The 10828-nt window shown below is 50.7% G+C and overlaps 1 protein-coding gene across 3 annotated transcripts in view; it reads right to left on the bottom strand.

The window, feature by feature from the left end:
* Positions 1–385: 385 nt before the first annotated feature.
* The window catches only part of TBX4 (T-box transcription factor 4), a 32306-nt gene continuing 21863 nt past the window's right edge, over positions 386–10828 (bottom strand). For 2 of the 3 annotated variants that reach the window (XM_046674424.1, XM_046674426.1), the window contains 4 exons: positions 6159–6311; positions 4994–5082; positions 4636–4871; positions 386–2317 (listed from right to left, as the gene is read on the bottom strand). In XM_046674424.1, coding sequence (XP_046530380.1) covers positions 1698–2317; positions 4636–4871; positions 4994–5082; positions 6159–6311 — 1098 coding nt within the window. In that variant the 3' untranslated portion in view covers positions 386–1697. The remainder of the gene's footprint in view (positions 2318–4635; positions 4872–4993; positions 5083–6158; positions 6312–10828) is intronic. The other variant, XM_046674425.1, reaches the window with a different exon arrangement.

The raw sequence follows: 10828 nt of genomic DNA, 5'->3' as shown, positions 1-10828 counted from the left end.
TCCTAAATTACTTCACTCTAAGCTGAGAGTCTCCGTGGTACAAACGCTCAGAGGCACTAAGGACTCCACCTGGCCCTTGAGAAAAAATACAAGCAAAAGGGAGGCAGAGACCATTGCTGAGCCGAGAAATGCAAGTCAGTAGTAAAGAGCATCCACACACTTCACAGTTGTAAAATGGCTTTATGTTCCGATATGTAAAATAAAATGTCCATGCTATATAACACAACACTTGAAGTTCCGTATCCCTTGTTAGCTAACGTGTCTTCTAATAAAGTTTAATCTGTAGTGTGTGTGTTTATATATATATTTATTATGTTTTATCTAAACCATTCTTAGTTTTTAATATCAAACGTGTAATAAAAACTTAAATAGATGTCTTTCCAAATACCCCTCCAACGTTCATTTTATTAAGTTTATTCATTTGTAAAAAAGCAAAGCTGAATTTAACATGTGGCCTGCATTTGTGAGATATATATATATATATTTATTTATTTATATATAATATATAAATAGCTATTCAGCATGCAAAGAGTTTAGTGATTTCCCAAATTCGATTACAGAGTTCACACCAGTCACGTGGCTGGTCTGGTGCTGTTCAACGCTAAAGAGCTGAGGACTACCAGATCACCTCACTGGAGAAGAATTATCCTCGCTCCTCTGAGCTCATTGGCTGAATTTACTGGAAGAAATGAATGTTTTCTCAATTCTCGTTTTTATTTCTGTTGGGCTTTCTTGCTGCAGAGGCGAGGGTTTTCTGGGAGCAGAACAGGCTGTGGATGCCTGGCAGCAGCTCCAATGCGGCCTCCTGGGGATGTTGCCAGGTAAAGTGTGTTTCATAATTGCCAGTCGTAGGATGCAGATGGTGCCTGAGAGTCCGAGTCTTGCACACCAGAGAGAGTGAGAGATTCTACGTCGGGAACTGAGGGAAAGAGCTTTGGACTCTATAAGGAAACCTGAATGATGACAGAGATGCAATTGGTTGCATTTTCCCTCCTCTTATGGAAAAAAATTTTAAATACCCATCAGGTGGCGCCTGACAATGACCCTCTCTAAAAGTCAGACTTCAGAGCTCCAGGGATCAATTGCCAGGTCACTAACTGAGCAGTCAGCTCTACTCTTAATTTCTAGGCCACTCACTGAACAGTCAGTTCTACTCTCAGAGCGTCCTTCATGGGTTAGCTGAGCCCACCTCGCAAGTAGTCTCACAGAATCTCCAGAAGCCAAAAGAGTAGGCTTCCTGCTCCCAAAACAAGATTCTCAGCTCCCCTGCAAATAGAAGGCCAGGAACTCTAAGATGTGCAGAGAGCCCACCCACCCCAGCGAGGAGAATCTTCCCCAACTTTCCCTGTGGGACAGACCTCGTCACCTGGCCCCTGAGTAAATCACGATAATAGTATAAAAACCTCTAAATAACTCACATGAACTCTCCACTCCATCCCACTCGTGGGCATGTCAAGAGATGTCAGATAACAATGGATCTGGGTCCTGCAGCCAAAATCACTTCTTAGATAACTGCGTTTTTTCCCTTGTCATGGCATCAACTGTATGTCAGAAGATAGATGCTCTCCAAATACACACACACACACACACACACACGCCACCCTTTGAAATACTTTCCTGTGTTTCTCGGTAGTGCAGGCCACCCACAGAGGTTAATACTGGATTAACATGATCCTGGGGCTGTTGAGACATGGCAGTCATCCGTCAGTCCAGTTCTCTACAGTCCCCATTCCTGAATGATACTGTAAGGAAGCCTCCCGGGATAAGGAGAAGCTTTGAGAGTAGAGAAACTCATTGGCAGCATTCAAGTGTGGAGAGGGCGGCTTCCTCTCACACACTGCAGGGAGGCCGCGCTCCCTGGGGAACGAGGCGGTGGGCCCCCGCTCTCGGACCTGAGACTGGGAGAGCTGATTGTAGACACTGAAGTGGGTGTTTCCTGGTGGCTGGGAGCTCTGAGCGGAGATAGCAGGCAGCCGAGGCATCATAGTGGTGGCGGTGAAGTGCGTGGGAAAGGACTGGTAAGGCACAGTCTCCATTGTCTGAACGCTGTAGCTTGTGTATGGTGAGACTGACGTCCACATGTTACAGCTCAGTGGGGGTGGGGGCAAGTCGTCCACCCCAGACACCCCAGCAATCTCGGGCCCTGAACCTGAGTACATACAGGCTTCTCTTGGGGTCACCTCACTGCAGTAGGAGGGGCTCAGCATCTGTTGGTCGTAGGGAGGGGGAGAACGGAAATAATGATCCTCCCCCACTGCAGAGGGAGCTTCCAGATAGGATCGCTTGCAGGGTAAGTCCAGGTGGCGGCCACTGTCTGCTGGAAGACAAAGAAACCTTAAGGAAGAGCCATTTCCACCAGGCTAGGGACCAGAACACCCCCGGTGGATGCCAGGACAGCCCACCCTTGTCATTCAAGGCCCGCCCTTGCTCCATGTTGCCATGGCACTCCCAGAACCATTTTAATCAGCTACAGCTTTTATAAGGTGACAGCAGCCAAGAAGTGGTCAGATTATGGACCTTGCTCAAAGGCCACGGGGGACACTGCATCCCTGGATACTGAATGATGTGTTTAGCCAGGCGGCATACAGCTTTGATCCTTTGCCACCCTGACTCTTGGGGATGGTAAGAGGCCTTAATGTGCACTGGCATTCTTAGGCTAGACCCACCCTGGCCAAGGAAAGTGGAGGCAATTGCCAGGCCAAACCAGGCCCAGAGGCCACATCTGTCTGAATTAGCCAGAAAATTAAAGCCACAATGTTTCTGCCTCAATCCACAACTCCCAGGAAGGCCTTAGCAAGCCAAAGCTACTCACAGGCACGTTCCTGTTGCTTTTAGAAACAGGAAGTAAACCCTACGTGTATTTAAAGTCCCATCAGATTGTTATTACAGATTCCAACATAACAGTGTTCACAAAATTAAGAAATGCAGTTGATAATAAGTATAAGGTGACTTGTACTTCTAAGGCTAAGCTCATGCTCTGTTTGGGGAAAGATTACATCAGCTGCCCCAAACCATGTATGTGTGTCTTTCAGCATCCTTAACCATGAGGGCTTGACTCTCTGGAGGGGCATGTCCTCCCTTGGGATCCAGGGATGCCCCAGGCCTGAGGCCTTGGGGAGCAACCCACTCAACAAATTTAAGAACAATTGTCCAGTGGCTTATCCTGGCCTCCCTCCTTCTGTTTTCTCTAGGGATTCATTCTGAGAGCCGTGTGTGTACACAGGGCAGGGTGGCCTGGGGGAGGAGTGGGCCAAGTCTGAAGGTTTGCACTTGCCTCTCCCCTTGACTCCTCTGGAGGCATCTTCCCTGATGAGGAGGAACTTGCCCCCTCTCTCTCACCCAGCTCTCTTGTGCATCCCTCACTCATCCCTTTCCTCCATCGTCTCTCCAAATTCCTCCTTTCTCTCAAGAGCACTAAGCCCTCAGACTTGGAAAGTGGCCCAGTCACTCTAGGTCAGGAGTGAGCAAACCTTTTCTGCAAAGGGCCAGATAGTAAATATTTTAGGTTTTGTGAGCCATATGGTATCTGTCACAACTACTCAACTCTACTGTTGTCACATGAAGGCAGCCATAGACAATAGGTAAATAAATGCATATGGCTATGTTCCAATAAAATTTTATTGATGGATACTAAAATTTGAATTTCATATCATGTTCACATATCATGAAATAGTCTTCTTTTGATTTTTTTCAACTATTTAAAAATGTAAAAACCATTCTCTATGGCTCATAGGCCGAACAAAAACAGGCAACAGGCCAGATCTGGTCCAAGGGCCACAGTTTGCCAACCCCCTGCTCTAAGTCATTAGTTCTAATGGGATTGGTGCAAGGTAACTCAGAGCTCTGCCTGGCTGGTCCCTAGGAACTGGGCTGAGAGAACATTCTGGATTGCAGGCAAAAGTCCCCACACTCAATCTCAAGAGAATTTTAGTGGCCCTCTGTGGTCTTCTGGTGTGATAACACTGATTATCCCTATTTTATAGATGGAGAAATGGAGACCCGGCACCAGAGCACAGATGGTCGAGTTCCCAGCTCAGGGCTCCTCTGCTTTACCAAGAAGCCAGCACAGATGGTTCTGATGCCTACACTGGGGATGTGGACTCCCAATCTACATCCACAAAAGTTAATTTCCACTCTCAAGAAGTCTTTGCAGATCCTGGTACAATGACGTGGAGAGCCTGTACTCATGACTCTAGGTCATCCCTGTTTTAGAATTGAGGTTGCTTTGATAAATGACAGCCCCAATCCAAAAGTCTCTGGACTGTGATGCTTCAGCCTCCTCCTTGCTGAGAGGCAGAGCCTGCAGATTTTGTGTTGTCTGTCTACCCCATGGAGGCTCTCAAAGCAGTGGCTGCAAAGCAACACTTGGAACTGGGGAGAGGTATGGTGTCTGGGGACACCAAAGCCATAAGCTCTGAGGATTCTGAAGGCTGCATTAAAAGCAAGAACCAACATCCCTGCACTGGGCTTGGCATAGGCCCTGACCCTTCAGGCTCTCTCTGCTGGACCATACAAGTAAGCAGTAGTGTGTGTGTGTGTGCCCATGCATGCTCACATGTGTAGTGGGGAGTGTTTGTGGGGACAGCTTCACCCTTCCTCTGACCCTCGAGGGCCTCTAGACCAGGAGAGAGCTACCTCGTCTTTTCAGGCAGTGATAGAAGAGGCTTGAGTCCCTCTGGGCTGGGAAGGTGTTGAGGGGAAGGTCCTGTGGCTCAGCTGCAGCAAACTGCATATGAGCCCCATTCTCATACTGGTAGTGCTGGAGTGCCTGGTGGGTGCCATGCAGGGGGCTAACGTCGGGCTTGGCTGAGAGCTGGGTGGAGACGAGTCTCTGCCTCATGATGCTTTTGGAGATCACGGGATATTCTTTGCTGGAGGGTGAGGAGGACAGTCAGAGGGAGACAGGAAGAGAGTGAGCACACTTTGAGGGTTACCAAAACCACATGCCTGAACCCCATCTGCCCATCCCACCCCTAGGCCAGGGCAGCCCCACCTCTGCAGCCGGGCCACACGCAGGTCACTGTCGTCACTGCCCCGGAATCCCTTGGCAAAAGGGTTGTTCTCAATTTTCAGCTGTGTGATCTGTCAGGAGAGGACACACAGTAGAGTTGCTGGGCTAAAGGACTGGGCTGGCCTCTGGCCCTCCTGTCCCACCCCAGGCACATTCAGAACTCACGGCTCAGTCTGGGGAAGTTGCACACCCCAGCCCTTGGCCAGCCAGGAGTCTTGCTGGGTCCTCCTTGGCCTTGCCATTCACATCTGGCTTGTCACTGGCTCTTATCCATCCTACTTGCTGCAGACTTCCATTGTACCTGCTGGAGACTTGAGCAGTCTCCTGCTCTCCCATCCCACTGTGCCACCTGGCTTCAGTCCATCATCATTCTCTCCTGGGTGCCTGTAACAGCTTTCCACCCGTGTCGCCTCTGTCCAGTGCAACTGTCACATCAGGTTCTAAGTGACCTTTCTAAATGCAAACCTGACTCAGTCACTCTTCTGCCTAAAATCTGCCATAGCCTATGGCCTTTCCCCAATGACCCCACTCACCTCACCTGTCCCAGTGCACACAGTGTGGAAAGCACCCTGAGAAAGGTAGTGCGGGCAAAGGCAGAGAGGCAGGGGAGAGTGGCCTGGGCAGGGAGTGGGAGGCAGTTTGGGATGGTGAGGCTGGGGAGAGCCAGTAGCAGAGTGGGAGGCCAGCCAGGACATCCCAGGCCTCTCCAACTGCAGCCTGGGAAGTCTCCCTGCTCCCATGCAGCTGACAGAGCCCCAGAGCTGCTCTCCCCACTCCCTCCCCCTCTCTCTGCCAGAATCTGACCTTTGAATCCCACCAGGGAGAAGAAAATTGTAGAATGAAAGGACCTAACACTCAAGACACAGGGCAAGCTCCACGCTCCCAGTTTTTAGTTACCAACTTTGTCCGTTCCCCAAAATAGAGACCTTAAGTGCTTTGTGCCTGAGAGTTAGGATCTGGTATCCTTTCCTGCTCATTATCTGATTTCTCACTGCTCTGAGGGACGTCCGTCACAGGTTCCTCAGGTCCCAGCAGTGGGCCTGCCTCAGCCTTGCTGCATCTGGGGCTTCACCTCCTGCCTCTCTGTAATGGCACGGAAATGCCCGAGTGGTAATCGTGGTGCGGGGTATGGGGTTTGCGGCTATACCTTGTGATTCTGGTAGGAGGTCACAGAGATGAAAGAGGTCTCCGGGAACACGTGGGTGCAGAAGGCAGTGTTTTTGGAGCCAAAAGCGTTGTTCTCATCAGCCTTTACGATGTGTAGCCGCGGCTGGTACTTGTGCATGGAGTTGAGGATGATCTGGAAGAGAAGGATCTCATTCTAGCTCCAGGTCCACACCCTCTCATTCTTGACCTCATTCAACTGACCCTGGAATGGCTTTCGCTCTCCTAAAAGCCCAGGCTCCAGGGCCTGACTACCAGAACTGAGCCCAGAAAGGTCCTAAAGCTCTCACCTGAAGAACCAGGCCCCTGGACCCCAAACTCAGCCCAGATGGTCCCCACTTAGCCTCTCCTCTCCAGCACTAATGCCTGATCCCAGGACCTCCTTGATGCTACAGATGGCTTCCCTGTGGTAATAAAGAACTCAGGATAAGTCCTTAATAATTTAAAAGCCCCTGCAAACTCAGCACAGTGCAATTGTGGAATTCCGAGTTGTAGGCAAAAGCCCAGGGTGCCACTGACTCACTGCATGACCTCAACCAAGTCACTGACTTCTCTGAGCCTCAGTTTTCATATCTGGAAAATGAGAGCCTAATACAAACTTACCTCCCTCAGGCCCCCCTCCAGGCTGACTTCCTCTTGCTTCTCCCTCTCTTCTCCCGCCTCTTCTCCCCCTGCTCCCTCCCTCCCCACCACTTTTGTGTGACTGCCATTCCTAGAAACGCCTGCTGTGGGTGCTCAGCCCCCTCCTCTCACATTTGTCAGCGACAAAAGGAGCTTCCCAGCCCAGGGGTTTGCAGAATATGGGGGGTAGGCTGGGGGCAGAGCTGAGAAAGATGAAGCACTCTGTCGGACCCTTTTCATCTAGGCACTCATTCATTCATTGTCCCTCTGCATTCACAGAGGCCTGGGAGCGGGTGCTCAGCAGGGCACCCAGAGGCATCCTGCCCGAGGCAGCTCACAGCCTGGAGGGAAACTCTATCACCAGCTAGAGTTCAAGGTACCAGGGAAGGAAACAAGTAAAGTTCCTAAAATAATGCCGGAGAAGGCCAGAAGCCCCAGGCACCCATGGGCCCTTGAGGCTTCCTGGAGCTGGGGAGATAGGTCATCCCAACAAACAAAGCTTAGATGATGAGCCAAGGAGGTGCAGCCCTGGGGTCCTGGGAGTGACACACAGTAGTGGCTGCTCCAAACCTGCTTCATGCAGTTGTGCCCCACGGTAGCGGCTGCATCGGGTGCCATTAAAGTGTATTTTTTATCGTTGACATTTGCCAGACGCCCTCCCCATTGGAGGCAGGACCAGGAATTTGGGGCATTTTATCAGCACTGCTGCTTTTGTTAACCCTTTGGCTCCTGTCCTAGCTGGGCAAAGCCGGCCCTCAGGGCCGTTCCCCTCTGAGCTCAGTTCTCTCCACCTGGGAGTGCCCCATCCTTGGGCTGGCCCTGCTAGCTCCCACCCTTTCAGGTTCCCAGGGACCAGGTCTGGTGCTAAAGCTTAGCAAAAGATTTAACCCCTGCGTGACCAGAGTGCTCACCGAAAGGCCAGGCTCTTCCATGGCGAGCCTGGGCAGAAACCTTGGTCTGGGAAGCCTCTGCTCTCATCACATTCTGGGGACAGGGCTGGCCCCGAGAGCAGGCTCAGCTGAGGAATGGGTGCATCAGGAGCCGGGCTGTGGGCTCTGGCCTTCCCTGAGCTCCTCAGTTTAGCTGGGCGACTCTGTCCAGCAGGAACCAGCTTTTCTGCTTTCTGCACTGGCCACTCCCCGCTCAGCCCTCAGTGATAAACCTCTGGACCCTCGTGGGGCAAGTACAGAGCTCCCCAAACCCTAAACCAGGTCCTGCTGCTGGGGACTCACTGCCCAACTGAGGGCTGGCCAGACAAAAACCTCAGAGTGGGACTGAAGGACACAAGTCCTGCCCAGGGAGGTGTCAGTGAAGGTCCCTTTCCAAGAGCCCGGGAAGGGTCTCCAGGGGAGAGGAGCTGGGTCTTGGGAAACACCTCCCAGGCCCTTTAGGTGACTCTGTCACCCTGCACTGTTCCCCAAGCTGCAGGAGCCAACAAAGGACCTAAGTTCCCAGAAGACCCAGCAACTGAGTACTTGGGAGGTGGCCCAGATGCCTCCAGGAACCCCCAGATTCCTGTCTGCATCTTTGCACATGCAGTTCCCTCTGCTGTCTTGATCGTCCTTTCCCATTCTCTCTTATCTTCTAGGCCTATCATCTCAAGGCCCAACTCTTCCAGAAAGCCTTCCTGGATTACTAGGGCCTACTCTGAACTCCCAATTCTGAAACTCCCTCCCCGTGCATTGTTTACTGGGCTGTTCTGCTGCTTCCTAGTGACTCCCCATTTCTTCTTGTCCTTTCAATTAAACTGTAAACTCCTCAAGAGAAAGGGCCATATCTTTTATTCCTTTTATACCTCCAAACTCCTTTACCCCAAAACAGAAACTATTAAGTACCAGGCAGGGTTACAGGAGTGGGAAGACCTGGGCCATGACCACAAACCCTCTGTCCCCTCCTCTCTTGTCTTTCTTTACTCACTAGAGACAAAATAACCTCTAAGGCATTTTTCAGGTCAAAAATAGTGATTGTTGAGCAGACAGTCTTTCTGTGAGCACTCACAGCTCCAGCTCCCCAGCATGAAGGACTAGCCCCTGGCCACTCCAGCTCTCCTGGGGTAGGGGCACAACGGGAGAACACAGACAATGGGCTCACAGAACCCAAAGCAAACTCGCAGACACCTGCACAGCGAGGCTCTGTTGCCCTTTAAGGACACCTTAGGACAAACAGCAGCACCCACACTGCTCTTCTGCCACTGGGGCAGTCACGGGCTGTAACAGTCCAGCCAGAGCCCTAGGCATCGTCAGCTCTGCTTCTCACTGTCACCCAGCTCTAAGTCCAGTCAGTGAGCAAGTCCTGTGACTCCATCTGTAAAACGAAAGCCTCTCCATTTCTGCTGTGCAGCCCTGTTTAGGCCCTAGCATCTCTCCTGGGTTTGGGGACAGCCTCCTCCCTGTCACTATCTACTTTCTCTCCATTCTCACCTGCTACACATCAGATCAGGTCTCTCCCCTGCTTAGAACTTTCTGGTTCACCCAGGAAGACTGCACATTGTTTGAAGGCAGGGCTCTTTGTATTTCCTTCTCTTGTTTCCCATGTCTCCCCACCACCCCTGCCAGTGTTTAGGGCTCAATAAATGTCTTATATTCATAATGCCGCCTTTGATGGTCCTCTTGCCCTTTGAGATAAAGGCCAAACTCCTTAGCCCATCAGACAAGGTTTTTGATGACTGGAGTGGAGAGATTGCCAAACACACTTTCGAAGGGAGGGAACCAGACAGGCTGGCAGGGAAACCTGGGAAGAGAGAAACTGCCAGAACTGTAGGGGCAGGTAGGAGTCACTAAGGGAGTGCAATCCCAGCCACAGAGAAGTCAAGAAGGGCCCAGAAGCTTCTATGGCTCTCTGCCCACCAGCTGCAAGTCTTGAGCAAGCTCTTCCCCTTCAGTCATTGGGGTACCCATCTGTAAAGTGAGGCCTTGACTAAGTAGTCCCAAACACCCCTCCCAGCTCTGACAGTCTGAAACCTGGACAGGTGTCTGGAAGAAAATCCCACCCACTGAACCAATGCAAATACAAACCGGAGCCTCAGTCCCACCAGCCCGGGAGAATGGGAAATCAGCTCAGTGACTCACACACCTGGCTTTACTCAGAAGTTCCTCAGGCACTGCATTAAACTACTTTGCCAGAGTCTCACATTTATATTTGTTGCAGAGGATGTTGGGCTGTAAGGGCCAGCCACGTCACCAAACCCCACTACGTGACCGGTCCCGTCATCATCATTGTTTTACAGAATGGGATTCATTATGTTCTGGCTACAATTCAGATGCCTGTTCTCCTTTAACAATTGCAATAGGGCCAAACATCCATCTCCTCAAGAGACACCGTAGTGTGCTTTGCCAATAAAGCCCAGATTTATCTACATTAGAATCACAGAACATTAGGGCATGGAGAGGCAGACCTTAGAGATCATTCTAGTCCAACCTTCTAATTTTACAGATGAGGAACAGGAGGCTTGCAGTGGGAACATGACTTGCCCAAGGACACACAGCTGCTTGGAGACAAAACCCTGAGAAGATTCCAGATGGCCTTTGAGAGAGCACACGCTGCTCTCAACAAGCTCAGTAATTAACGATAAGGTGTCAACCAAACACTGCAAGGGACAAGGATTCACCAGGCCCTATTTTCTATCATAGAACACAGCGTATCTGGACGTTAGCCATACAAAAAATGTGCCTAATATCTATTTTGTCGTATATTAAAACCAGATTTCCCCCTGCATCATAATATCACTTTCTAAGACTACCGTCTCCATCACCCTTCTTACCCTCTCCAGCCCTGCAAAGAGATAGGACAGAGACAGGATCTGCAGCTTAAAAAAAGAAGGAAGAAACTGAGACCCAGAGACACAGGTGATTGTTCTAAGGAAAATCCAAACTAGAACTGAGTCAGGCAGCCCATTAGCTGACTCAAGAGGCCTTGGCCAGATAGGTCTTAGGCCTCACTCTCAGAGCAGCAACCCAGGGGCCCAGAAATCTTCCTGCCTTCTCTCATAGTCACAACAAGAATAGCGAATGTTTACTGAGCATACCTTAGGTG

This window comes from Equus quagga, chromosome 11, assembly GCF_021613505.1.
Source record: "Equus quagga isolate Etosha38 chromosome 11, UCLA_HA_Equagga_1.0, whole genome shotgun sequence".
NCBI classification, from domain to species: Eukaryota; Metazoa; Chordata; class Mammalia; order Perissodactyla; family Equidae; genus Equus; species Equus quagga.
Note: the sequence above shows the minus strand (reverse complement) of the source record. Positions and strands in the feature narration are given on the sequence as shown.